We start from the raw sequence: 26,453 nt of genomic DNA on the forward strand, positions 1-26,453 counted from the left end.
GGTATGAAAAGATTAGAGGAAGTGAAGAATTTATATGTGATTGGGGATCCAGTTGTCCCCCTTCTTTCAATCTTGTCTAATTTAAACAGCTTCTTGGATTTTTGAAGAGGAAAAGAACTCAGAAGAGGATGGAGCTGACATGGGCAGGAGTTCTGCTTCTTCTCTCTATAATTTTCACCCTTATCTCATCTTTCCGAATGTACAAGAAAAAAGGGCAGCTGCCCCCTGGACCTACTCCATGGCCTATTCTGGGGAACCTATTTCAACGAGATGTTTTACCTCTAAACAAATCCTTTAGAAAGGTAAGATTGGGTCACTGTTGTACTTTTTTGCTGTTTCAGGTGATTGTTTTGAAAGATAACTGCACATTTCCCTGATTTAAAGAGTTTGATTTATTCTATAAGAGTCCAATTTTATTAGGGGCTCATGTGCATCTTCAGTAGGAATTTTTACTTAAAGTCACCTTGTAACAATCTGATAAATAGACAATGGAGGTTACAAAGTTCATTAAAAGATGTGGTAACAAGAAAAACATGTTACCATATATTTTGAAGAACCAGATTACTTACAGAAATGTATTATACAGTCAAAATTTTGATTATCTCATTCCCATCACCTCATCAGCTAGCAATATAGCTAATCTAATTGATGTACTCGGTAGATATTAAGAATTATTAAAGCTTTGATTCAACATGTTCTCTCTATAGCAAATTTAAGAACTATTTCAAGCATGCTTTAGAATAAATTCATCAAAAAATGCTTTATCATTTAATTCACTGGGTTTCCATCTAATTTTACCTTTAGCTTACAGCGAAGTATGGACCTATATTTACTGTCTGGATTGGATCAAAACCAATGGTTGCTCTTTGTGGATATGAGATGGTAAAAGATGCTTTGATCAATCAAGCAGAAGAATTTGGTGCACGAACTCTTACGCCTTTGAACAGACGAGTATTCCAAAATAAAGGTTGATTCTCTTTAAATTATTTAAAATTATTTGAATTCTGTTAATATTATTGATAATTATGAAAGTTTTACTTGAAATGAAGTTTTGTTAAGATGTTGATTTGGTCATGTTTTTTGAAGAGGTCAGAACACATTTTTTTTCACCATTTTGCTTCTGCTGGTCACTTGTGAAATCTATGCTGGTTGTTCCTTACATGCAAGAAAAATAATCCCACTTCTAACCCATTCCCTTCAGAAGGAGACAAAAAGCTTTTGAAAGAGGAGAGTTCAACGATTTGGATTTTGAATAAGGAGGATAGAAAGAATATTAACCCCTCTGAGCTTTAATGTTGAACAAGACCCCTGAGAATATTGTGGACAGCCAAGAAGAACAAACAAATAGCTCATTGAGCAAATCAACTCAGAGTTCCCACTCAACACGGAAATGACCACAGTTGTTTCAATTTGACAGTCACAGTCAAATGATCATTCTTCAGACAGCTTCAGACCGATTCTACAAGTCTAGCTCCCTAGAGAAGGCTATAATGGCAGGAAAGATGAAGGAAAAGAAAGAAGATGGCCAGCTGCAACATCAATGGACTCAGTTAAAATGATGACAAATGTACCCTCACAAATCCTGAAGAATTAGGTTAGGGATAGATCATGTTGGATGAAATCTTATGGTTGCTAAGTGTTAGTAACTAAGTGCTAAGTAATTTGTTAGCACACAAGCAAGCAAGTAGCTAAGTAATTGCAAGTGACCTATTTTTGTCAATAAAGCCTCTACAGGAAAAAAAAATCCAGAATTCAAAACAACTCCCATTTTCTTTTGCTTACTGAAAATTGAATCTCAGTAAAGAAGTCTATGTAGATTCTCAGACTTTCAGGTCATGGTTGTCCCAAAGGTGCTTTTTCAGGAGGCAACTGGACTTTTCTTGTTTTTTCTTTGAAGACATTTCACTTCACAACCAAGAAGCTTCTTCAGCTCTGACGGAATGGTGGAGAATGAAAGGATTTATATTCCTTTGAGAAAACTGGTAATTTGCATTCTTTTAGAGAATCACTGAGGCACTTGTGGGTTTATCTGTGTCCTTTTGGGGCAACCATGACTTGGATGACTGAGAATCTTCACAGACTTTTAGCCTTGCATTTTGGGATGAACACCCTTCGAATGGTGTGGGAGTATGAATGGATTTCCAGAGGGAAAAAAATGTAGATTACAGGAACATTCACTCTACTCAGGTGAGGACACAGGTAAACCTCCAAGTACCTCAATAACTTTCTAAAAGGATGCAAATTACCAGCTGTCTGCAAGGAATATAAATTCTTCCATTCCCCACCATCCAGTCAGAGCTGAAGAAGCTTCTTGGATGAGAAGTGAAACATCTTCAGAGAAAACAAGAAAAGTCCAGCTGCCTTCTGAAAAAGCACATTTGGAATCTCAGTGTAGAGTTCCATATCTAGTGGAGGGATTTCTTTCTATCTAAAACACACTTACAGAAACTTGTGACATGATTTTCATAGCCTCATTCATTCTTCTAGTTGTATGACAGCAGTCAAGAATGGAAAGATGGAAATTGTGAAGTTTCCTTCTTTAGTATGTCATGGTAAATGTCTAACTACTACATCTCCCTGATCACCCGGACCTGCAAGGGTTAACTGACCACATATCCCATAACCCCTGTAACCACTCCTTACCTCTTTGCCCCTCCTCCTGGGTATAAAGGCTCCGACCATGTGGTCCACAGGGTATTCCAGATGTATACCTGAAAGAGAAAGGTACAAGGTCAGTGACCTCCAGTACCATTAAATCTATAATAAAGTTACAGAAAAGAATCGAAGTCTGTCTTTGAGTTATTGGGCTAGATCCAGCTTTCAACAAAATGGTAGCAGAGGTTGGTTGCCCATAACTCCAGATAATGACCTACCCTGAAGAAACAGACAGAGTACAGACCAGAGCTCTTACCAAGAAGATGGCTGAGAAACTTGCAACCAAAGCCACAGCCATGGAGGAGACAGAAGCTGGAAGCGAGCAGGACTCCAGCCTGGACTCACAATCAGATGAAGAGGGGCCATCCAAGGAGATCACCGCCCTGGAAGAAGAAACAGCACAGAAAATGAATAAATTCAAACTCTCCATCCTGAAACTGATGGAGGCAAGCAGCGACAAAGAAAACCTCATTGCGGACCTTCAAAGCCTCTTCGAGCAGCAAGAAGCAGTGATTGAGGCCCCAAAGACCACCGAGAGAGAAAAGCCAGCAAAAAAGGGTAAGCCACCCCAACCCGATGATCCTGAGCTGGCAGAATCCATTTTCGCGCCCTCTTCCCGGTGGCCATCTTGGGACGAGCACCAGCCAATGGGAAGCCAGGATTTGAATCCCTTGGCGCGAAAATGCCCGAACCCCGAAACAGACGAGGGGGACTCAGAAAGCGACAATGAAGAGCCCAACTCTGAAAGCGACCACGAAGAAACTACAATCACTAAGAAAAAAACACCTACCAATCTCGAGTTGCAAAAGACAATCGAGACCATCACCGCTGCCCTGGGCTCTGCTTTCGAGCCTCCTGCAGCACTCAAAAAATCAAAGAAAAATCCTGGAAAACACAAGAAGGCCAGGACAACCAACAACGACCAGGCAACCGAGTCACAGCCAACTAAAGACACCGCACACACCAACAACTGGCACAAAAGACCGCCCACCTGCTGGAAGGATCAACCGCAGGACTTGAACTTGCCACTCGCTACACCAACTATGCGAGGCCCGAGGGAGAAGAGAAGAACCGGCTACTCACCAACGCCACGACATCCACCAGGCCGATCCACGCGACCAGGGACCAGTGACCACGAGGGAGGATCCGCCACCGCCACCGCCTTTACCGCCGAGCCGCTGGGTGCAGGGAATCCTCAACCTACAACCTCTGCTGCTGCTGCGCCGCCGACCCGCGGAAGTCCTTGACTTACGACCGCGTCGCCTCCTCACCTTCTACCCTTCTTCGCCGGGGATCCGGCCATCCAGCAGTGGTGTCCACCTTCAGGAGGAATCTTCAGACCCACCGGGGGTGGGTCCAGCCTCCCACCAACAGGCCTAGGCCTAGGCCTGGGAGCTCCAGCAACAGGAACCTCACCCGATGGACTCCAGCGCGGAATGAATTTCGCGCATGCCCAGTACCTGCCTGTAACAAGAGAAGCAAGCTACATAGATCCAAGCAAGTACAGAATGGCCACAGACATCCCAAAGCCTTATTGTGAGTTCAATCACAGTTTGGACCATGGACAGCTCCCCCCAGTAAGTAACCTTACTAACATTTCTGGGGCAAATTATGCCAATTTGCCAAAATTACAGTTAGATGGGGGTAATGTTATAGAATGGAGTCAACAATTAAGAGTTGCTCTCATGAGAGAGAATGCACTGTTCCTAGCTAACAGACCTCCCCAAAAGCCCTGGTCACTGGAAATTGACTGTATTCATCACAGGGCATTTTGTATCATGTTAACCTCCATTCCATCTGCTATGTATTGAGGACAATCTGACTGTTTATGATGTTATGCAAAAACTATGTAACCTGTTTTATAGCCAGAGTAGAGCCACTACCACTAGAATATCTAGGGAGTTCCACTCCACCAAGCACAAGGCAGGGGTCCCCATGAGTGAGCACATTTTAAAGATGAATGCTACAAGGGCAGAGCTCATGCAGAGGGGGGGAATCATCACTGAAGAGAGCATGATAAGCATAATCATAAACTCTCTTGATAGCAGTTGGGACAGCTTCATAACCCAACTAAATAGCCTCAGCTTGCAATACCTAACACTAGGCGCATTGACCAGTCAGCTCGTTGCAGAGGACACTCTGAGGAGGGAACGCCAACTATCCAAAAGGGATCCTAGACCCACGAAGAGGGTGGATTTCCAAGATAGGGCCAGGGATACCTCAGAATGTTATTCTTGTGGGTCAAGGAACCACTTAAAGAGGGATTGCCCAGGAACCATAGGGACAGGGGACAGCACGACAGTAGAGGGGGGAAGTCACCTGAATGCAGGTACCCAAAGGAAAGGGGGCGAGGATGGTCACCCAACCCCAGGAAACACCACGAGCGCAGAGACCACTCCAGGGACAGTAACTCTGGCTCCATGTACGGGATCAGGCACGATGACCCAAATGACAAACATAAGGCAGAGAGAAACACATGGCTCCTGGACTCAGGGGCCACAAGTCACACTACTTGTAACCCAGAGCTGCTAGACTCACTCACAGAAGTAGACTCAGAAATAAAGGTGGCAAACCAAAGCAAGGTCAAAGTAGTGGGGAAAGGAAACGTACACATCACACAGATAGGGGATTTAAAAGGGGTACTGTACGTGCCAGAGATACCCCACAACGTGCTAGCCATCACAAAGCTGACACGGGACACAAACATAGAGCTAAAATTCAAAGATGGAAAGGCACACTTGATCAAGCAAGGGAAAGAGATAGGAAAGGTAACCATACACGAGGGACTCCCCTACTTCACACCCAACGCAAGGGAGGAAGAAGGCATTGATACCAACACGAACCACAAAGTAGATGAGTATCCAGAAATAGAGGGGGTGCAGCAAGAGGCAGGAAGTGGCCATGAGAAGGCCAACAAGTCTGTATCTATCGGTAAACCATTGCATGATAACTGCGCCCACCTCCTCCACAGGAGGCTGGGACACATAAGTTTCCCCATTGTAAAGAAAATGACGGAATGTACCGAGGGTCTCAAAGTAAAGAACTGCAAAAACTACTTGGAGTGTTCGGTCTGTAAGCATTCTAAGATCAAGGTTAAGGCCATCCCCAGGGGATCCAAACGAACCACAGAGTCCCCCTTCCAATTGGTGCATATGGACTTGGTAAGGCATTGAAACCCTCTGTAGGGCATAGGAAGCGATTCTTCCTCACGATTGTGGATGACTACACCAGATACGGGTATGTCTACTCCCTCAGACACAAAAATGAAGTATTCCAAAGGTTTAAAGAATTCCACAGAAGAATAGATATGCAACATAACATGAGAATAAGGCAGATAATGACAGACAGGGGCTCAGAATTCATGGCCAAGGAATTCACAAGGTGGCTGAGAGAACAGGGCATAGCGCATTACACCTCTTCACCTTTCTCCCCCTTCCAAAAGAACAGGGTATTGCAAACCATGATGAGGTGCGCCCTGGAGGATGCTGGGATGGGGCAGCATTTCTGGTCAGAGGTACTACACTACGCTAATTACACCCTGAATAGACTGTGGTCAAGCTCTATCAATAAGACACCATACAAGATGCTATACAACAGAAAGCCCAACATCGCACACTTACACATATTTGGCGCCCCAGCCGATGTCCACATCCCCAGACAATTAAGAAAGAAAGGGGAGAAATTATCAAAAAGACTGAGATTCGTGGGTTACGAACCAGGCACAAAGGGCTACAGATTTGTCGACAACAACAACCATTTTGTGGTTTTCAGGTCAGCCAGTTTCCACGAAAATGCAAACTGGTCGAGGGTACACTCCAATGACATTCCCACCAATAGGGTCACATTCGAACATGACCAAGGGGAAAAGGAGATCAGAGAGGTCGGAGGGCATAAAGTCAACAATCGCAAGGCGAGCATCAAAGAGTGGAAAGAAGGGCACCCTTCCCTGAAGATAGATGACCTGACAGACAAAGAGGCAGACAACATGCAGGAAACCGAGCCAACCCCCAGCAGGCCAATCAGAGAAACCAGAAACAAGCTGCCAAGGAGGCTGGAGGACTACGTTATGGCCATCCACAACACCCATTTCACGCCCAGCTCATACGAGGACATCCTCGGGCTCCCCCAGAAAGAGAAAGAAAAATGGATGTCTGCCATGGAGAAGGAGATGGAGAGCCTAAGAAACCTCCAAGTATACTCACCTGCCCAAATTCCAGAGGACAAAAAACCAATAGGAACCAAATGGGTGTTCAGAGTTAAGACATTAGAAGACAACAAGGTCCTGTACAAGGCAAGACTAGTCACACAGGGTTTCGCCCAAAGATACCCCGAAGACTATACAGACACCTACCCGCCAACCGTCAGGGCGGAGAGCGTCAAAAGCACCCTGGTGGTGGCCACCATCCTGGGCTTGGAGGTTTTCCAATTCGATGTACAAACAGCGTACCTGCACACCGAGTTGGACAAAGAGATATACGTTAAAGCACCGCCTGGGTACAACGAGGGCGGGAACCAAACCTGGCTGCTGAACAAAAGCCTGTACGGGCTCAAGCAGTCGGGCAAAAAGTGGTATGACTGCCTAGCCAAAGCTCTCAGATCCATGGGCTTCGAGGCCACCTCAGCCGACAAATGCTTCTTCACGAAGAGAGAAAACAACACATTTGAAGGTGTGCTCGTTTACGTGGACGACATCTTGTACATCAGCAAGCACAAGGACAGATGTGACAAGTTCGCCACTGAGCTGGGTAGCCACTTCTCCCTAAAGTCACTTGGAAAGATCGATAAATACCTAGGGGTCCAAGTGATAAAAACCAACAAGGGTTTCCGCCTCTCCCAGAGAGAAAAGATCATCGAGCTGCTGTCCAAATGCAACATGTCCGAAGCAAAACCCAGCGAGACCCCCATGCAACCAGAGTTCCTGAAGACCATGTACGAGGAATCTGAACTTTTCACAGACAATAAGTTGTATAGATCAACGATAGGGTCACTGCTGTATATATCCAACTGGACCAGGCCGTCAATCTACTGTCCAGACATGTAAGCAAACCCACGGTAACACACTGGAACGCCATCAAAAGACTACTTAGATACTTAAAATTCAGTGCGGATGCCCTACTCTGCCTAGAGCCAGAAACATCCCAGAAACCAAAGCTAACCTGCTATGCTGACGCTGACTGGGCTGGGGACATAGAGTGCAGAAAAAGCACCTCTGGCTACGTGCTACTACTCAACAATTGCCCCATCCATTGGTACATTGGAAAGCAAAAACTGGTGGCCACATCAACTATGGAAGCAGAATTTGTTTGCCTATCCAAGGCCGCAAACAACTTAGTATGGTTCGATGACCTGCTCTGCAACATCTGGGCTGAACCCTCATATCCAATAGTCATCCACGAAGACAACAAGGCAGTGATAGAGATCTCAAAGGCCGATGCTATAGGTCAGCGGTCTAGGCACATTGACATTAAATACAAACACGTCAGGCAGTTTTCAGAAATAGGTTTCATTAAGGCAGTACACTGTGACACAGAGGAGCAAACAGCAGATATTCTCACTAAACCCCTACCACATAAACAGCATGCGTACCTCATGTCTAAAATGCGTGTTTACATGTAATTCGTGCCTGTGCCTGTATATTCTCTGTTTGTATACAACTACTTCCCCAGGTACCCAGTTAGACATTTAGAGGGGGTTTTGTCATGGTAAATGTCTAACTACTACATCTCCCTGATCACCCGGACCTGCAAGGGTTAACTGACCACATATCCCATAACCCCTGTAACCACTCCTTACCTCTTTGCCCCTCCTCCTGGGTATAAAGGCTCCGACCATGTGGTCCACAGGGTATTCCAGATGTATGCCTGAAAGAGAAAGGTACAAGGTCAGTGACCTCCAGTACCATTAAATCTATAATAAAGTTACAGAAAAGAATCGAAGTCTGTCTTTGAGTTATTGGGCTAGATCCAGCTTTCAACATAGTATTTCAAACATCAAGCCTGGTTTACATTAAATATGAGGAAGGAACATTCTGTGATGCATAATTTATTGCAATGCAGTGACCTGTTTCGAACATGATTGAGACAAAGAATTGAAAAAGGAAAGTGCCTGTAACATCACATTATATCTAAATATCCTCCAAGCTGAGATTTGATGGACATTGTGATCCTTTTGATGTCTTTTATTTCAGGATTCGATACTACCGATGAGAGGAAATGGAAGGAGCTGCGACGGTTCACACTGTCCACCTTGAGAGATTTTGGGATGGGGAAGAAAAGAATGTCTGAGAGGGTTCAGGAGGAAGCCCTTTGTCTGGTGGAGGAAATCGCTGCAAAAAAAGGTTCTCTAAAGAAACTGAAAACTGTTCTCTCACACAAGAATCTTAGTAGGAAGAGTATTTAAAATATGAAAATGGAAAGGGCTTGTTGTACTATGTGAAGTTACAGGACAACTAGATTCTGAACTGAAACTCAAGTCCTCTGCACTTAAGTGCACAAAATAAAGAAAAACTTAGATAGGCAGTGAGTATCCCCAGGCCCTTTTCACAGTGGCATTCAAGAGAGAAGGCAAAAATACACACAGGAAATATAAAAGCTTTCAAGTTGTGTCTTTCTTTTCAATCCAGTGTCAGCCCTTGGCTTTGTAAAATTTGCTCAGAATTAGTGAAACCTTATTGTGGTTGTAGTAACTGAAGGAACATGCAATAGATTCTAGGGAATTAATTAATTTAGTAATTATACACAGAAAAAAAACATTTTAGTCCTGAATTCTTTTTAGAATGATCATGTTAAACCAGGCTTGAACATAATGTTAAATCATATATCAAGCAAATTCAGGAACCAACAAAATACATAACTGATAAATGAAATAGGTAAACGAAGTGAGGTAAGGAAAATATGGATAAGAATCGGCTGCATGAGTGATGGAAATCTGTGATGTGCCGTGGATTTGAATTAAGGTTATTGTAGGAGATGACTAGGTTGAACCTGAGGGAGGGGTCAAACAAATCATCAGTCATGAATCCCTTCATGCCCACAAGAGATCTAATTCCAGCCCACATTGAATTCCTGGATGGATGGATGGTTGGATGGATGGATGATGGATGGATGGATGGATGGATGGATGGATGGATGGATGAGAGATAGAATAGAAGGAGGAAGTGCTGAGGGAATAGAATCAGCAGCCAGAAAAGGAATTTATGGATGAATGAGATAGGAAATCTAAGGGCAAAAAGGAAAACATGGATAACAACTGCTCTTATAGGCATGGAGAGACAACAATAGGCAGTTTCTATGAGGGTGGAGAACTGAAATCCACTGTGGATCTGAATTAAATGGTCATAAATTAGTGTCCCTTTAGAGATTTGTGGCTCTTTTGAATTTAATCTTTAATGGACAAATCTCTGGAATCAGAAGGGAAAAGAGTGGGGAAAAAAGTGAGAAAACAATTCTTGACAGAAGAAAACAGCAATAAGGTTTCGAAGAAACCCTAAAGATCTAGGTTTTAATTTAATTACATATAAGCTCCCCTACTTAATATTATTTATCAAAAATTACCAGTAAAATCTTTGCATAACTTCTTTGACCCATATCATTTTTCCTTGCAGTTTTGTGGTGAGGATTGTGGAAGGGGAGATCCATATTCTGTAATCTCTCTCATAAATTTCTGTGGCTTCTGTTGCAGGGCAACCTTTTGACCTAAGAAGAAATGTTGCAAGTGCTGTTTCTAATGTGATCTGTGCAGTCGTCTTTGGCAATCGATTTGATTACAAAGATCACACCTTCATAGAAAACCAGCAGACTGTGGAGTCTCAAATAAGATTTTTTACTGGTTTCCTAGGACTGGTATGTTTTTCCTCTCTGATGCTCCTCCTGCCATAAACATTCATTTTTACTAGTGGGTTTTTTTTTCTCTGTGTGTAAATGTTAAAATAAAAGATGTGGAGATTAGATGTGATGAGCTCCTCAATTTCTGCCAAGATCTTCTTTTTCCATGTTTTTTGATCATATCTTAATATTTCTATGCTTATTTATATAAACAACAACTTCATTTGCCCTCAAATTCTAATTTTTCTATTTTTACTCATATTTATTCTCCTTTCTTTTTTAATAATTCATTCTTTATCCTAGTACATTTACACATGTTCAAGGTTGCCTTTCTTCCATTTCATCTTTCTTCTCATTCTCTTCCATCTCCCTCCCTTCTTTTATCCATCTTACATTCTTCTTCCTCCTCTCCTACTCCTTCAATACTTCCTCTTCCTTCTCCCCCTCCTCCTCTTTCTCCCTCTCTAACCTTCTCTCCTACTCTTATTTCCCCTCCCTTCCTTCCTCCCCTCTTCACTTTCTTCTATTCCTCTCTCTCCTTCTCCCTTCCTTCCATCCCTCTACTTCTTCTTTCATCTCTCTCTATTGCTGTATTTATTTTCCATTTACTATTTTCCACTGTGGTGTCCAGGTAACCCCGACTTTTCCTCCATTTATTAAATATATTTCTCAGAATTCCCCTCATAATTATTAACCATGTTTTTCAACTTATTCCTTTTATCTTAAAGCCTTTGCTAAGTTAGCCTTCCAACCCTTAGTCTATTTTATCTTTAACAATATATTTCTTCTATTTTACTTCTTACTTATATTTCATTTCATTCTTACTTACTTCATTTACTAACATTTCAATTTTGTTCAATTTTACATTTCAATTTTTCATCATAATTTCAATTAATTCCTTTGTTGTTCTCCATCTTTAAGACATACTTCTTTACCATCCACTATTATTTCTCTCCAATATGTACATCTTCAAACAGCAAAACATATAACCCGTTCTGTCTTTCACATTGTATCTACTGATCTATTTTACATTAAACCACATATTTCTTCTTTTTTCTTACCCACATTTCATTTCATCCTTATTCATATCCCTTTTACAATAATCTATATATTTCTTCTAATTTACTTTTTACGTACAATTTCTACTGCTAATATTCTTCTCTTAAATCAGCATATTAATATTTTAATTTTCTTTCTGCGCTCCTCTTTTAACCATTTTCTTTTAATCTCTCCAAAATTCCCATTCTTAATATTTTCCTCCCTTTCTCCCATTCTCTTATCTTCTTCTTTTTCTTATATCTCCCTTTTTGCCCCCTTTCTCTAGTTTTTACTTTTTTAATTTTCCTTCTCAATATTTCCCATTTCCTTCTCTCTTCTTCTTTTTTGAGAGAAATTCCCCCTTATCCATTTTTATTCTATCACTGTCAATCCCAGTGTAATCATCTATATCTTTATTTCAGGGGTGAAATCTACAAGTTTTCGCTACTGGTTCTGTGGGTGTGGCTTAATTAGTGGGCGTGGCTTGGTGGTAAGGTGACTGGGTGGGCATGACTTTTTGGTCAGGTGGGCGTGGCTAGGTTGATGTCACTTCTTTGCCCTTTTTTAACCTACAAAACACAACACAACACAACTGGCTCACCCACAATGTAAAAGCAGCTGTGCTAGACCCAAAATGGTCCCTGCAACAAGCAGGAACCTCACATAGCCACAAAAATTCCAAAAAATCAACTTTCACACTTTACACACACAGCACAACACAACTGGCTCACCCACAATGTAAAAGCAGCTATGCTAGACCCAAAACGGCCCCTGGAACAAGCAGGAACCTCACACAGCCACAAAAAGTTCAAAAAACCAACTTTCACACTTTATACACACAAAATTCCACATATAGCTTTGTGAGATTTTGTATGTTTGTGTAGTTAGAGTGAAACCCTACAGAAACACACAAAATCTCAGAAACCTGCACAAATATTATTTTATTTTATTTTATTTTTATTTTTATATAAAAGCAGCTGTGAGATTTTGTATGTTTGTGTAGTTAGAGTGAAACCCTACAGAAACACACAAAATCTCAGAAACCTGCACAAATATTATTTTATTTTATTTTATTTTTATTTTTATATAAAAGCAGCTAAATTTAAAACTTCCTAAACTTTAAATGGCTAGGTCTAAAAAAAGAACAACTAAAAAAAACCCCAATTAACTATTTTTTTTTTAAGCTCCCAAAGGGGGAAAAACTTACCGGGACAAGGCAAGCAGGCAGGCAGGCAGGCAGAAAGAGCTGCTGACTGATGAGTTTGATTGCAGGCAGGGAGATTCAGTTGCTTGCTGATGCAATAGATTGCAGGGATTACAGCAAGCGAATCAAGGCAGGTGTGCGAAGGTAAGCAAGCTGGAGGCTTGGGGGGGGGAGGGATTTTTGCTAACAGTTCTCTGAACTGCCCGCTGCCATCGCTACCTACTCGCCCGAGTCGGGAGCATTTCACCCCTGCTTTATTTTCAATTATTTCCTTTTCAATATTGTCTTCTTGCTTCTCTTGTTTCTCATTCATATTTTCTCTTTCCTTTTTTTTTTTGCATTCTAACCAACCCTCCACTTCTTTATTTCCCTTAAATGCTTCTCTTATCTTTTGAAACATCTCCCTTAGTTCCTCATACTCCTCCTCCCAGTTCTCCATGTTATCAATTTAAAGGGCAAAGATTTTTAAATTTATTATTTTCGTTTGCATATAGTTCAAATTCCAGTCCTTATAATTTCTCTTTTTTTCTTTTTTCTTTCCAAATAATGTCCAATTCAAATATTCATTTAGACCATTCCAATTCCAGTCTATATTCTTTCCACTTCTTTTGAAATCGTGCTCCAGCTGTTTAGAGAAACACTCCTCCAGTATTTTCTCACGATGGCCTATATAAAGTTAATGCGATGCTTTCTTTTCACCACTAGATATCTCTCTCCAATTCACAAGTCTCCCAACAATAAAGTATCCATTGTAAATCCACAAAAATAATTACTTCCTCTTCTCCAAATTAAATCCTTTTGTTGTTTAAAGAATACTACTCTGTTTCTTTTTCTTATCTTATTTTTAGTTTCTTACAAGTCCAGTTTTAAATTCAGGTGGAAGGTTCCTTTTAGAGCTTTAGTTTTAAAGTTCCTCTTTTTTTCCCCTCTCCACTTGAATTCCTGAGTGCCAATTAGCTGCTAATTACTCATTGGGACTTCTTTCAAGCTTTAAAATTTTTTTCTTCTTACCTGTGAGCTGGCCAATCACTCACCCGATAACAATACTCTGTTCAGTCTTCACTCCTGCTCAAATCTTAGTCCAGTTGCTCCAGCTTGTAGCAGTTGTAATGGCCGCCTCCCCCACCGCCGGGTCAAAGAGCTGCCTCCAACCTTCTGAGGAAACTTGCCTGTTCCTCTTGGTCTTCTGAAGTGCCTCTCTCACTCCCCTGTCCCTTCAAGATTTGGTTCATACCTGAGTGGCCTAGTGCTTTTCCCTACTTTCTTCAATTTAAGTCTAAATTTTGCAACGAGGAGCTCATGATCTGAGCCACAGTCAGCTCCTGGTCTTGTTTTACTGACTGTATAGAGCTCCTCCATCTTTGGCTGCAGAGCACATAGTCAATCTGATTTCTGTGTTGACAGGTGATGTCCATATGTAGAGTCGTCTCTTGGGTTGCTGGAAAAGAGTGTTTGCTATGACCGTCATATTATCTTGACAGAATTCTATCAGCCTGTGCCCTGCTTCATTTTGTATTGCAAGGCCAAACTTGCCTGTTATTCTGGTTATCTTTTGGCTTTGTACTTTAGCATTCCAATGCCCCATGATGATAAGGACATCATTTTTTGGTGTTAATTTTATAAGGTGCTGTAGAACCAGTCAATTTCATCCTCTTCAGCACCAGTGGTTGGGGCATAGACTTGGACTACTGGGATATTGAATGGTTTGCCTTGGATTTGAACTGAGATCATTCTGTCATTTTGGGAATTGTATCCCAGTATTGCTTTTCCTAATCTTTTATTGATTCCTCTCTTATATGAAGGCTACTCCATTTCTTCTGAGGGATTCTTGCCCTCAGTGGTATACCTGATGGTCATAGGAATTAAATTCACCCATTCCTGTCCATTTTAGTTCGCTGATTCCTAAGTTGTTGATGTTCAGTCTTGTCACCTCTTGTTTGACCACATCCAGTTTTCCTTGATTCATGGATCTTACATTCCACGTCTCACCGTGATGCTGGCCATGCCTCCCCTGACCTTTCACATTTCTTAAGAGGTCCCTACGTGGGCGTGCATAAGCGCACCAGCATGCCTACCGTCTCTGTCCTACTGTTCCCATTTATATGTACTCATTTTATGTGTTTATGCCTATGTTTTGCTTATTTATATCCTTTTATTTCTGCCAATTTTTTTTCATGTGTCCATCTCTATATCTATACTGTTACTTGTTTCCTTGTACTTGCTGATAAATAAATAAATAAATAAATAAATAAATAAATAAATAAATAAATAAATAAATAAATAAATAAATAAATAAATAAATAAATAAATAAATACCAACCCACCTTCCATTGAGGACCTGTATACTACATGAGTCAAAAAGAGGTCTGTGAAAATATTTACAAACCCCTCACATCCTGGACATGAATTGTTTTGACTCCTACCCTTAAAACAATGCTATAGAGCACTGCACAGCAAAACAACTAGACACAAAAACAGTTTTTTCCCAAACTCCATCACTCTGCTAAACAAATAATTCCCTCAACACTGTCAAACTATTCACTATGTCTGCATTACTATTGCTATTAGTCTTCTCATCGTTCCTATCACCCATCTCCTCCCACTTATGACTGCATGACTGTAACTTTGTTGCTTATATCCTTACGATTTATATTGATATTGTTTCCTAGTATGACTTGATTGTTTATTTGTACCCTTTTACTATAATTAAGTGTTGTACCTTATGATTCTTGATGAATGTATCTTGTCTTTTATGTACACTGAGAGCATATGCACCAAAGACAAATTCTTTGTGTGTCCAATCTCACTTGGCCAATAAAGAATTCTATTCTGTTCTATTCTATTCTATTCCTCTCTGCCACAGGTCTACAATACTTTTCCAAAAATAATGGAATGCTTTCCTGGGAAACACATCAAGATTTTTGCTGAGACTGAAAAACTCCATGGTTATATCCGTGAGGAAGTAGAATTACACAAGAAAACATTGGATCCTCAGAACCCACGTGACTATATTGATTGCTTCCTTCATAGAATGGAGAAGGTAGATATAGATACTGTCTCTGCATAAATGTCTAAATATCTCCAATGTGTATCTAAGATGAAACAAGTTCACTGCATATGAAAGAATATGAAAATATTGATTCCCCATTTTTTGTTTACTTTAAATTGCTATTTGTTGACATAAATTACTATTCCGACATAATTGTTTCTAAAGTTATCTCTCTTCAAAAAATGTGTATGTATAGAAATTTGCTTTACATGCTAATTTACACACCTTCTACATCTTATTAGGTGAAGATAATTATTGATCTTGCAACAGCAATTTCTGCTAGGATTGTTGTTGTTAGTTGTGAAGTCATGTCCGACCCATCACGACCCCATGGACAATGTTCCTCCAAGCATTCCTGTCCTCTACCATCTTCTGGAGTCCATTTAAGCTCACACCTACTGCTTCAGTGACTCCATCCAGCCACCTCATTCTCTTTTGCCCTCAATCTTTCCCAGCATTAGGTTCTTCTCCAGTGAGCCCTTCCTTCTCACTAGGTGGCCAAAGTATTAGGATTAGACTATTAGGATTACCGTATTTTCGGGCGTATAAGACAACTTTTTTAACACATGAAAATCTTCTCAAAAGTCGTGGGTCATTTTATATGCTGGGTGTCGTTCTCCTGTAACCAGGCAGACCAGCCTGAAAGGCTCTGATGAGCTTTAAATGGCTCTTGCAATCCAAGCTCTGACGATCCCAGTTGAGTTGCCTGCTAATCAGGCAACTCAGCTGGGATTGCCAGAGCCATGTAAAAGAAAAAAACTTTTTTCCTTTCACATGGCTCTGGCAATCCAAGCTCTGACAATCTGCTAATCAGGCAACTCAGCTGGGATCACCAGAGCCATGTAGAAAGAAAAAAAATTTTTCTTTCACATGGCTCTGGCGATCCAAGCTCTGATGATCTGCTAATCAGGCAACTCAGCTGGGATCGCCAGAGCCATGTAGAAAGAAAAAACTTTTTTCCTTTCACATGGCTCTGGCGATCCAAGCTCTGACGATCTGCTAATCAGGCAACTCAGCTGGGATCGCCAGAGCCATGTAAAAGAAAAAAAGTTTCCCCCCTCCAGCTTGCTTACCTTAGCTGCTAGTCGCAACGCTTGCCTTGCTTCGCTTGCCTGAATCCATTCCATCAGCAAGCAACTCCCTGCCTGCAATCAAGCAGGCAGGGAGTTGTGGACTTCAACTCCCAGAATTCCTCAGCCAGCAAAACAAAGCTGGCTGAGGAATTCTGGGAGTTGAAGTCTACAAGTCTTAAAGTTGCCAAGGTTGGAGACCCCTGTTCTATTGGGTAAGTTTTTTCCCCCTTTGGGATCTTTAAAAAAAATTGTTAATTGGGGTTTTTTTTAGTTGTTCATTTTTAGACCTAGCCATTTAAAGTTTAGGAAGTTTTAAATTTAGCTTTCATATAAAAATAAAAATAAAATAAAATAAAATAATATTTGTGCAGCTTTCTGAGATTTAGTGTGTTTTTGTAGTGTTTCACTCTAACTACACAAACACACAGAATCTCACAAAGCTGTATGTGGAATTTTGTGTGGGTAAAGTGTGAAAGTTGGGTTTTTGGGCTTTTTGTGGCTGTGTGAGGTTCCTGCTTGTTGCAGGGGCCATTTTGGGTCTAGCACAGCTGCTTTTACATTGTGGTGAGCCAGTTGTGTTGTGTTGTGTGTGTGTAAAGTGTGAAAATTGTTTTTTTTGGACTTTTTGTGGTTGTGTGAGGTTCCTGCTTGTTGCAGGGGCCATTTTGGGTCTAGCACAGCTGCTTTTACATTGTGGGTGAGCCAGTTGATGTTTTTTAATTTTTATTTGGTGTGCATTGGAAGAGGGATAGTCTTATACAGTGAGTATAGCCCAAACCCTATATTTTAACAGGAAAATTCGGGGGTCGTCTTATACGCCCAGTCGTCTTATACGCCGGAAAATACGGTAGTCTCTCAGATATAACATTCAGGCTTCTATGCTCAGATCTAATTTTTTCCAATCATACACCTTAAGGCCTGCTGTAGTCCAGTTGTAAAAAACAACCTTAGTCAAATTCAGAGTGTCCAATCTTTAATTCTGGCTGTTTCTTGTGGTAAATATTTGATGGGTAGGCCAGATAGTCAAGCTGTTTCCTCCACGTATCAGATGTTGTTCCCAGAAATACCTTAGAATTGAAAATGTTTTGTTATATTCTAAAGTCAGTCTGATCGAGTTAAGTTTCCTTTAATTGAAAGAGACACTATGGAGATTTTCATGAATTACTTTAATTCAATTCCAAGTAGAATTTTTATTCTTCCAGTTCCCTTTCTATTTTCTTTTCAGGACCAGAACTCATCTGAGGGTATCTACTCTCCTGAAGAACTTGTGATTACTGTGTTTGGTCTCTTTACTGCTGGGACAGTAATTACAAGCCATACTTTGTTCTGCAGCCTCCTAGCAATGGCTAAATTACAACACATTCAAGGTAAAGAAATATCCAGAAATATATAAAGATATCAGTACTCTTAGAGCTTTCAGCATTAATCATGGAAAAAATAAACTAAATAACTGTTGTACTCAACAGTACAACTCATTGCAGTTGCTTTAATACTTGCTGAAATACTGAGTCAAATACATGTTTGTAGTCAATGAAAGCCATGCACAAAGGCAAGGTGTAATTCATTGTGCCTTTCAATGATTTGCGGAACAACTGGGACTTGTATTGTACTGGGACTTTTCTTTGTCTTTAAGGCAGACCACATTGCCATAAACTTCCTTGACATCATCGTCACTATAGCTTATTGTTGGTGCATAAGCTTGAATGATTTGAAACTTGTATTGTTTGTTCAATTGAATAATGCATTGGGCTACTCTGGTATATTTTCAAATTTTACTACAGAGTGTTTCAGCTTTTGGTTGACGAGAAAACCAACTCTACCACATCGACCATCTTCAGTACCTCTAGCATAGAATAAATGCCCAGTCCTATCAAGTTCAACTAAACGTTTGCCTTATTGTCATGTTTCACATAATCTAATGATATCAAAATGAATATTATTGAGTTCAATCGGCAGTTCTTCTACTCACACTTCTGTTTTCATTGTTTGAATGTTGATTGTTCCTATGTCCAAAGTCCAAAGGCAGCCTGATTTAACCTGGTGATTCTTAGCACCCTCTGCCTTTTGGGCACGTCTTCCTGCTGCTGTGGTAGGGATCTGTTCACCTTAGGAGACCCTTCTGGAAATATAGATGTTCGACAACATAGCCCATGAGTTCATTTTCCCACACAATGTAATAACAGTTTAAGAAATTAATTTAAGTACATTAGTTTTTTCTCCTGATTACTATTTATTCCAACTTTGGGTAGGGACTATAATCTTCTAAAATCTCCTATGGAAACACTTTTCACTTTGTGGTTTTCAGCTTATCAAGAAAGACACAAGACAGAGATAAACAATAAGTATCTCCTCTTCTTGCACTAGAAAAATTAAAATGGTCTCTATTAAGAAATGACTTTGAGGAGGAGCCATTGTCCTGACTAGAAGGGTCTTCCCTGAATATGCTTTGGAAAACATGTTTCTATTCAAGTGGTAGTTGACTGCAGATGCTCAGTATGAGAAAGTAAAAGGCTGTCAATCACATCTCAATATGTTTGTCTCACAGCTAAGGTGCAACAGGAGATTGATGAGGCAGTGGGTACAAATCGAACTCCAAGCATAGAAGACCGGTTGAAGATGCCTTTCACAAATGCTGTGATCCATGAGGTTCAACGTTATCGGATTGGGAGTGCTGAGAGCTTTCCACGGGCAACAACCTGTGACGTAAAATTCCATGGTTACAACATTCCCAAGGTGTGCCAGTAATACTGTCAGATGTAAATGCCTTATTCTCTAATGTGTAAATAATGTATATATGGAACATCAGGGGTTAACTTATTCTTTGGACTTTAATGTATTCATAATTTACCACTCCCATTCCTGGCTCCACCCCTTGTATATATAAGGAGCCATCCTCCCCATTTTCCTTGCTTCTATCTTGAATATTCAGCGAATATAGAATGCCTATTATGATTAAAGAGAGATATATTTAAATCTCTAACTTCTATTATCTTTATTGAGTCTGATCCTGAAAATATTGCAACAAGCTGGTAGCAGAGGATGGTTTATTGACTCAATAAGTAATTAAAAATGTCCAAGAAAGATAAGCCCAACACCAGGGCCTACAGCAAAGAAATAGAAACTGATCAAGAGATGATCAACGAATCCACTAATGCGATTTCGAGAGAATCCGAAGAATACACTACTGAAGAAGAAGAACTGATGAGTGAAAACAACGACCAGGAAGAAATTGAGATAGAAAATAACGAACTCAGGTCAGAGATATTAAAGATACTAAAAAGCCAAAAGAATGATGAAAGCCTCATCGCGGACCTCCAGGAGATGCTGAGGAACAGCGGAGCAGCGAGAGAGAAAAACGTCATTAAAGAAAAACCCAAAGATCAAAAAACTGTGAGTGAAATGACTACTGAGAAAATAGTTGTAAAAAAGAAAAGATGTGACCTCGCGCGAAATTTTGAATGGCAGCCATCTTGGTTTCAACGAACTTCAAAAGAGAGTGAAGCAGAGCCAATCAAAACGCTCAGTTCAAAATTTCTGGCGCGAAAAACGCTATCAGACGAAGAAAGTGAAAAAGAAGTCTCAAACTCTTCAGATGAACCAAAATCAGAAAGTGAAGACGATTTAACAAAGTCTCAAGTAAAGTCAGCAATAAAAACGCTTTTTGCTGCTTTTGGGCCAAGATTGAAAATTTCCAAGACATCAACGAAGAAGCGAGAAATCAAACCGACAACTCAAGACCTGCACGCTCCCATCCTGACTTCGAAAACGACGACACCCGAGCCCAGAGAGCCATGCCGATTCCGTCCTACACCGCAGACAGAATCGAGTGCCAGCGCACACAAGAGAAAGAGAAGAACCGTCGCCATCACCAAAGCCCCAAAAACCGAGCCAGAGACCGACTCATCTGAAGAGGAGCGGATCGAGAGAGCTGAAATGGAGAGAACCTTCCACAACGGCGCCAAAGAAGAAATGAGCAACGCGCATGTGCAAAACTACGTAGACGGCCCCGAAAGACTTGAACTGGCCAGAGAACCGCGCAGACTCGTTACAAGCATCCCAATGCCGTTCTGTAATTTCCTGCACTTGAGAGACCACGGACTGCCTCAGGTTGTAAGTAATGGACAAAATAATGTGGGGAACTTACCCAGTGACTTCCCAAAACTTAGAGTTGATGGCATTAATTTACAAGAGTGGTACCAACAGCTTCAGGTTATTTTCATGAAAGAAAATTTACTATTCTTTATAACTAGTCCTCCAAGAAGACCTTGGACTTTAAAAATAGATTGTTTACATCATAGAGCATTTTTCATAATAATTTCTAGCGTGTCTCCTGCAATGTATCATAGCATCAAACCAAACCTAACTGTATCAGAAATAATTCAATGCATGTTTAATCTATTTCACAGCGATAGCGTAGCCACAACCACAAGAATGTCTAAGGATTTCTTTTCTTCTAGAGTGAAACCAGGGGTTTCTATAAGTGAGCATTTGATATCTCTAAACAAAATAAGAGCTGAGCTGCAATTGAGGGGGGAAGTGATTTCAGATCAAACAATGAAAAGTGTTATTATCAATTCACTTGATTCATCATGGGATAGCTTTATGTCACACTTAGATACTATTAATTTAGGATATTTAACCATAGAAAGTCTATCTAACAAATTGATAGCAGAAGACAATTCAAGAAAAAATCGTTCCAGTAATCAAACTGAACACAAATCTTTTAGGAAAGTAGCTTTCCAAGAAAAATATAATGAAGCCTTTAGATGCCACAATTGTGGGTCCAGGGAACACAGTAGAAGAGACTGTCCCAAAGTCTCAAGGGAGAGACATAGGCCAGAATATAGGAGCAAATACAATTATAGACAGTCTTCCACAGATAGACACAAATATAGAAGCCCACCAAATTACAGAGAAAGTAGAGGGGGTAGAGAAAATTCAAAAGAGAGAAAATCTGGGTCACTAAATGGACTAAACAAACAAGAAAGCACCAAAACACAACAAAATGAGAACAATAATTGGCTTATTGATTCTGGTGCAACCAATCACACCACTAACAACAAAAGTATATTATCTTCATTTACAGAAGATAAGTTTGTGATAAAGGTAGCTAATCAAGAAAAGGTTCAAGTATTAGGCAGAGGAAATGTGACCTTGCCTGGTTTAGGGAAAATAGAGGGGGTATTATTAATCCCAGAAATACCTCACAACATACTGAGTGCTATAAAACTAAGCAGAGAATCTGACATCAATATAGTTTTCTCAAAGGGGAAAGCAACTATAGAAAAGAACAAAACAAATGTAGGTACTGTGATGATAAAAGGGGGTCTACCCTATCTGATAACCAAAGAAAGATGGTTACATAACATTGATTCAAATATGGAAGATTGTATTGAAGCAGATGATGAAAATGTCAATAACAGTGACAATGATGAATGTAAAATAACTCATGATAACAAAAATACACACAATGAGAAGAAACCAAAAATAGGTAAACCAATTCATGATGAGTGTGCTCACATCTTACATAGGAAGTTAGGACATGCAAGCTTTCCCGTAGTACAAAAAATGACTGAACACGCAGAAGGTGTCAAAATAAAAAATTGTGAAAATTATTTGGAATGCTCAGTATGTAAATCCACCAAACTAAAAACCAGTCCCAGACCAAAAAAATCTAACAGATCAACTAACAATATTTTTGATTTGGTACATATGGACTTAGTTGGTCCATTAACTCCATCAATTACCTATAGAAAACGTTACTTCCTAACAATAGTGGATGATTACAGTCGCTATGGTTTTGTTTACACATTAAAACACAAGGATGAAACCTTTCAGAAATTTAAGGAATTCTACAAACGCATAGAAACACAGCATAATATCAGAATAAAACAAATTATGACAGATAGGGGATGTGAATTCATGTCTAAAGAATTCTCCCAATGGTTAAAGGATAGAGGGATGCTACATTTCACGTCCAATCCATTTTCTGCATTTCAAAATGGGATTGCAGAGAGAAAGAATTCCACACTACAAACCATGATTAGATGCACATTAGAGGATGCTGGTTTAGGCAAACAATTTTGGTCAGAAGCCTTACATTATTCAAATTACACTCAAAATAGAACATGGTCCAGTATTGTGAATAAGACACCATATGAGGTGATGTACAATAGAAAACCCAAATTAGCACACATGCACATATTTGGAGTTACTGCAGACGTACACATACCTAAACAATTGAGAAGAAAGGGAGAAAACGTATCCAGGAGATTAAGATTCATGGGATACGAAACTGGAACCAAAGGGTACAGATTCATTGATAGTAATAACAAATTTATAGTATCCAGAACAGCTGTGTTCCATGAGCAGGCCAATTGGTCTAAATTGCACCTTAATGAAATATTTCCTAATAAAAGCAAAGATAATATATCTTGCGAGGAAGGAACAACAGAAAATCAAAATATTAACAAAAGTAAGAACAAAACCAAAACTTGGACAAATAGTCAGCATAAAATAAAGACAGACACATTAACAAAAAAGGAAGCCAGATATTTGCATGACAACCATAGCAAACCTGAAAGAAATATTAGAAACAATAGAAACCAAATACCAAATAAATACAAAGATTACATAATGCATATGGATGGAGAACAAATAACACCTAATACATATGAGGAAGTATTGAAACTTCCCCGTGAAGAAAGAGAAAAATGGGAACTAGCTATGGAAAAAGAGATGGAAAGTTTACAAGAATTAAATGTATTCACACCTGCGATCGCACCTAAGGATAAAACAATTATAGGTACCAGGTGGATTTATAAAATTAAGAATTTGGAAGGAGGTAATACCTTATACAAGGCCAGACTAGTTGCACAAGGTTATGCACAAAAATATCCAGAAGACTATACTGACACTTATTCACCAACAGTGAGAACAGAGAGTGTCAAAACAGCTCTTGTAGTAGCATCTGCACTCAATCTGGACGTGTTTCAATATGACATACAGACTGCATACTTACACGCAAAATTAGATAAGGAAATATATGTAAGAGCACCACACAGTCAATACACTAATAAGAACGAAATTTGGTTATTAAATAAGAGTCTGTACGGATTGAAGCAATCTGGCAAAAGATGGTACGATTGTTTGGTAAAAGTACTTAAGACCATGGATTTCAACGCCACCACTGCTGATAACTGTTTCTTTGTAAAAAAGAGTAATGATCATATTGAATTTGTATTAATTTATGTGGATGATATTTTATATATTGGAAAGCATAAAGAGAGCAGGGAAATCTTTGTAAATAAGTTAAACGAACATTTCTCATTGAAATCACTAGGTAGAGTGAATAAATACCTTGGTGTACAAATTAACAAAACTAAAAGGGGATTCAAACTTACTCAGAAAGATAAAATTATTGAACTCCTAAACAAATGTAACTTAAATAATGCCAAAACATGTGACACACCTATGCAAACTGATTTTCTTAGAAACACTGATGAATCTTCCCCTGAGTTTAAAGACAACACATTTTACAGATCAGTTATAGGTTCACTCCTTTATATATCTAATTGGACTAGGCCAGATATTGCATTACCTCTCAATTTATTGTCAAGATATGTTAGCAAACCAACCTTGTATCATTGGGAAGCTGTCAAAAGAATTTTAAGATATCTGAAAAGTACATTAGATTTTTGTTTAATATTGGAACCAAATAATGACAAAGAACCAAAAATTACTTGTTATGCTGATGCAGATTGGGCTGGTGATACATCATGCAGAAAGAGTACCTCTGGTTATGTTTTTCTATTGAACGATTGTCCAGTTTACTGGTATACTGGTAAACAAGAACTGGTAGCCACTTCTACCACAGAAGCGGAATATGTTTGCTTGTCTAAAGCTGCAAATAACCTTGTATGGTTCAATGATTTGATCACAGATGTTTGGAAGAAACCTACTTTACCATTTATTATGCATGAAGACAATAAAGCGGCCATTGAAATATCTAGATCCGATGCAATTGGACAAAGGTCCAGGCATATTGATATAAAATTTAAACACGTGAGACAACTATCTCAAGACGGATTCATCAAAGCAATACATTGTGATACTTCTGAACAATTAGCTGATATATTAACAAAACCCTTACCTTCTAAACAACACAAATATTTAACTTCTAAATTATATGTATTATATTGTCCTGAATCTGAATGTAACTGGTGTTGTATAACGAACCGGCATTTAGAGGGGGATTTGTCAGATGTAAATGCCTTATTCTCTAATGTGTAAATAATGTATATATGGAACATCAGGGGTTAACTTATTCTTTGGACTTTAATGTATTCATAATTTACCACTCCCATTCCTGGCTCCACCCCTTGTATATATAAGGAGCCATCCTCCCCATTTTCCTTGCTTCTATCTTGAATATTCAGCGAATATAGAATGCCTATTATGATTAAAGAGAGATATATTTAAATCTCTAACTTCTATTATCTTTATTGAGTCTGATCCTGAAAATATTGCAACAAATACTAATCTACTAATCAAGATAGTGTGCAGAAGAAAAAAAAAAGATGACTGTTACTTGAGATGATATTCAAGGCAATTCAGTAGATATGTATTAATATGCCTTATTTATGGAATTGTAAGCCTAGAGTCACTATGGATAATGGGACGTATATACATTTAATAAATAAATAAATTAAACCAAATCTCTCTCCCTTCACTCCATTTCAGAATGTTTGCAGATTGCTCCCTGCTGGCCTATTTCATTTGAAACTCTTTCTTCTCTGCATGAAGCAAAACCAACTAATGTCATCTATTTCCTCACTTCCCTCTTCTAGTACATGGCTGTTGCGCCAGTCCTCTTCTCAGTACATTATGATCCTCTCCATTGGGAGACTCCAGAGAAGTTCAACCCAGATCATTTTTTGGATGAAAAAGGCCAATTCAGGAAAAAAGATGCTTTCATGCCATTCTCAGCAGGTACAGTCCTCTGGGATAGGTATTACAAATCCACATGCTGGTTTGATCCATGTTATTTTTTTTTATCAGGCACAATTCCATCAGGTGTACTTCCTAAATAAGCTTTATTTTCTTGTTTGCTATTGCAGGGAAGAGAGCCTGTCCAGGGGAAGCCCTGGCTAGGATGGAGCTCTTTCTGTTCTTCAGCACATTGCTCCAGAAGTTCACCTTCTATCTGGATGGGGACACCAAAGACACAGATCTAAAGTCTTTCTTTATGGTCTTCAAAAATAACAATCAATACCCCCTTATACGAGCTGTTAAACGTTCAGTGGACACTTGTGTTCAATAATTAGGACAAGGAAGGAAGTGATGATCCTTCCTTCCTTCCTTCCTTCCTTCCTTCCTTCCTTCCTTCCTTCCTTCCTTCCTTCCTTTCTCTTCTCTCTTCTCTCTTCTCTCTTCTCTCTTCTCTCTTCTCTCTTCTCTCTTCTCTCTTCTCTCTTCTGTTATTTTTTCTTTCCCCCCTCCCCTCTATTTCCATCTTCTCCCTTTCCTTCTTTCCTGGCACGTATTGTATCCTACAAATTGCTCCTTTTAACACCTAGAAAATGGATTGGTTGAACTATATTAATAAATAT

General features: G+C 39.7%; 1 protein-coding gene across 1 annotated transcript; it reads left to right on the plus strand.

Moving 5' to 3' along the window:
• Positions 1–26,453, plus strand: LOC139312572 (cytochrome P450 2C20-like). Its single transcript, XM_070937475.1, is given in 10 exon segments — positions 1–102; positions 105–302; positions 805–967; positions 8,843–8,992; positions 10,336–10,496; positions 15,584–15,760; positions 18,068–18,209; positions 19,388–19,575; positions 25,692–25,833; positions 25,962–26,453. Coding segments are annotated over 10 exon segments (1,623 nt in total). The 5' UTR covers positions 1–3; the 3' UTR covers positions 26,165–26,453.

The sequence above is a fragment of the Pituophis catenifer genome, unplaced genomic scaffold, assembly GCF_029215685.1.
Source record: "Pituophis catenifer annectens isolate HBS135680 unplaced genomic scaffold, rPitCat1.0.hap2 SCAF_2, whole genome shotgun sequence".
NCBI lineage: Eukaryota > Metazoa > Chordata > Lepidosauria > Squamata > Colubridae > Pituophis > Pituophis catenifer.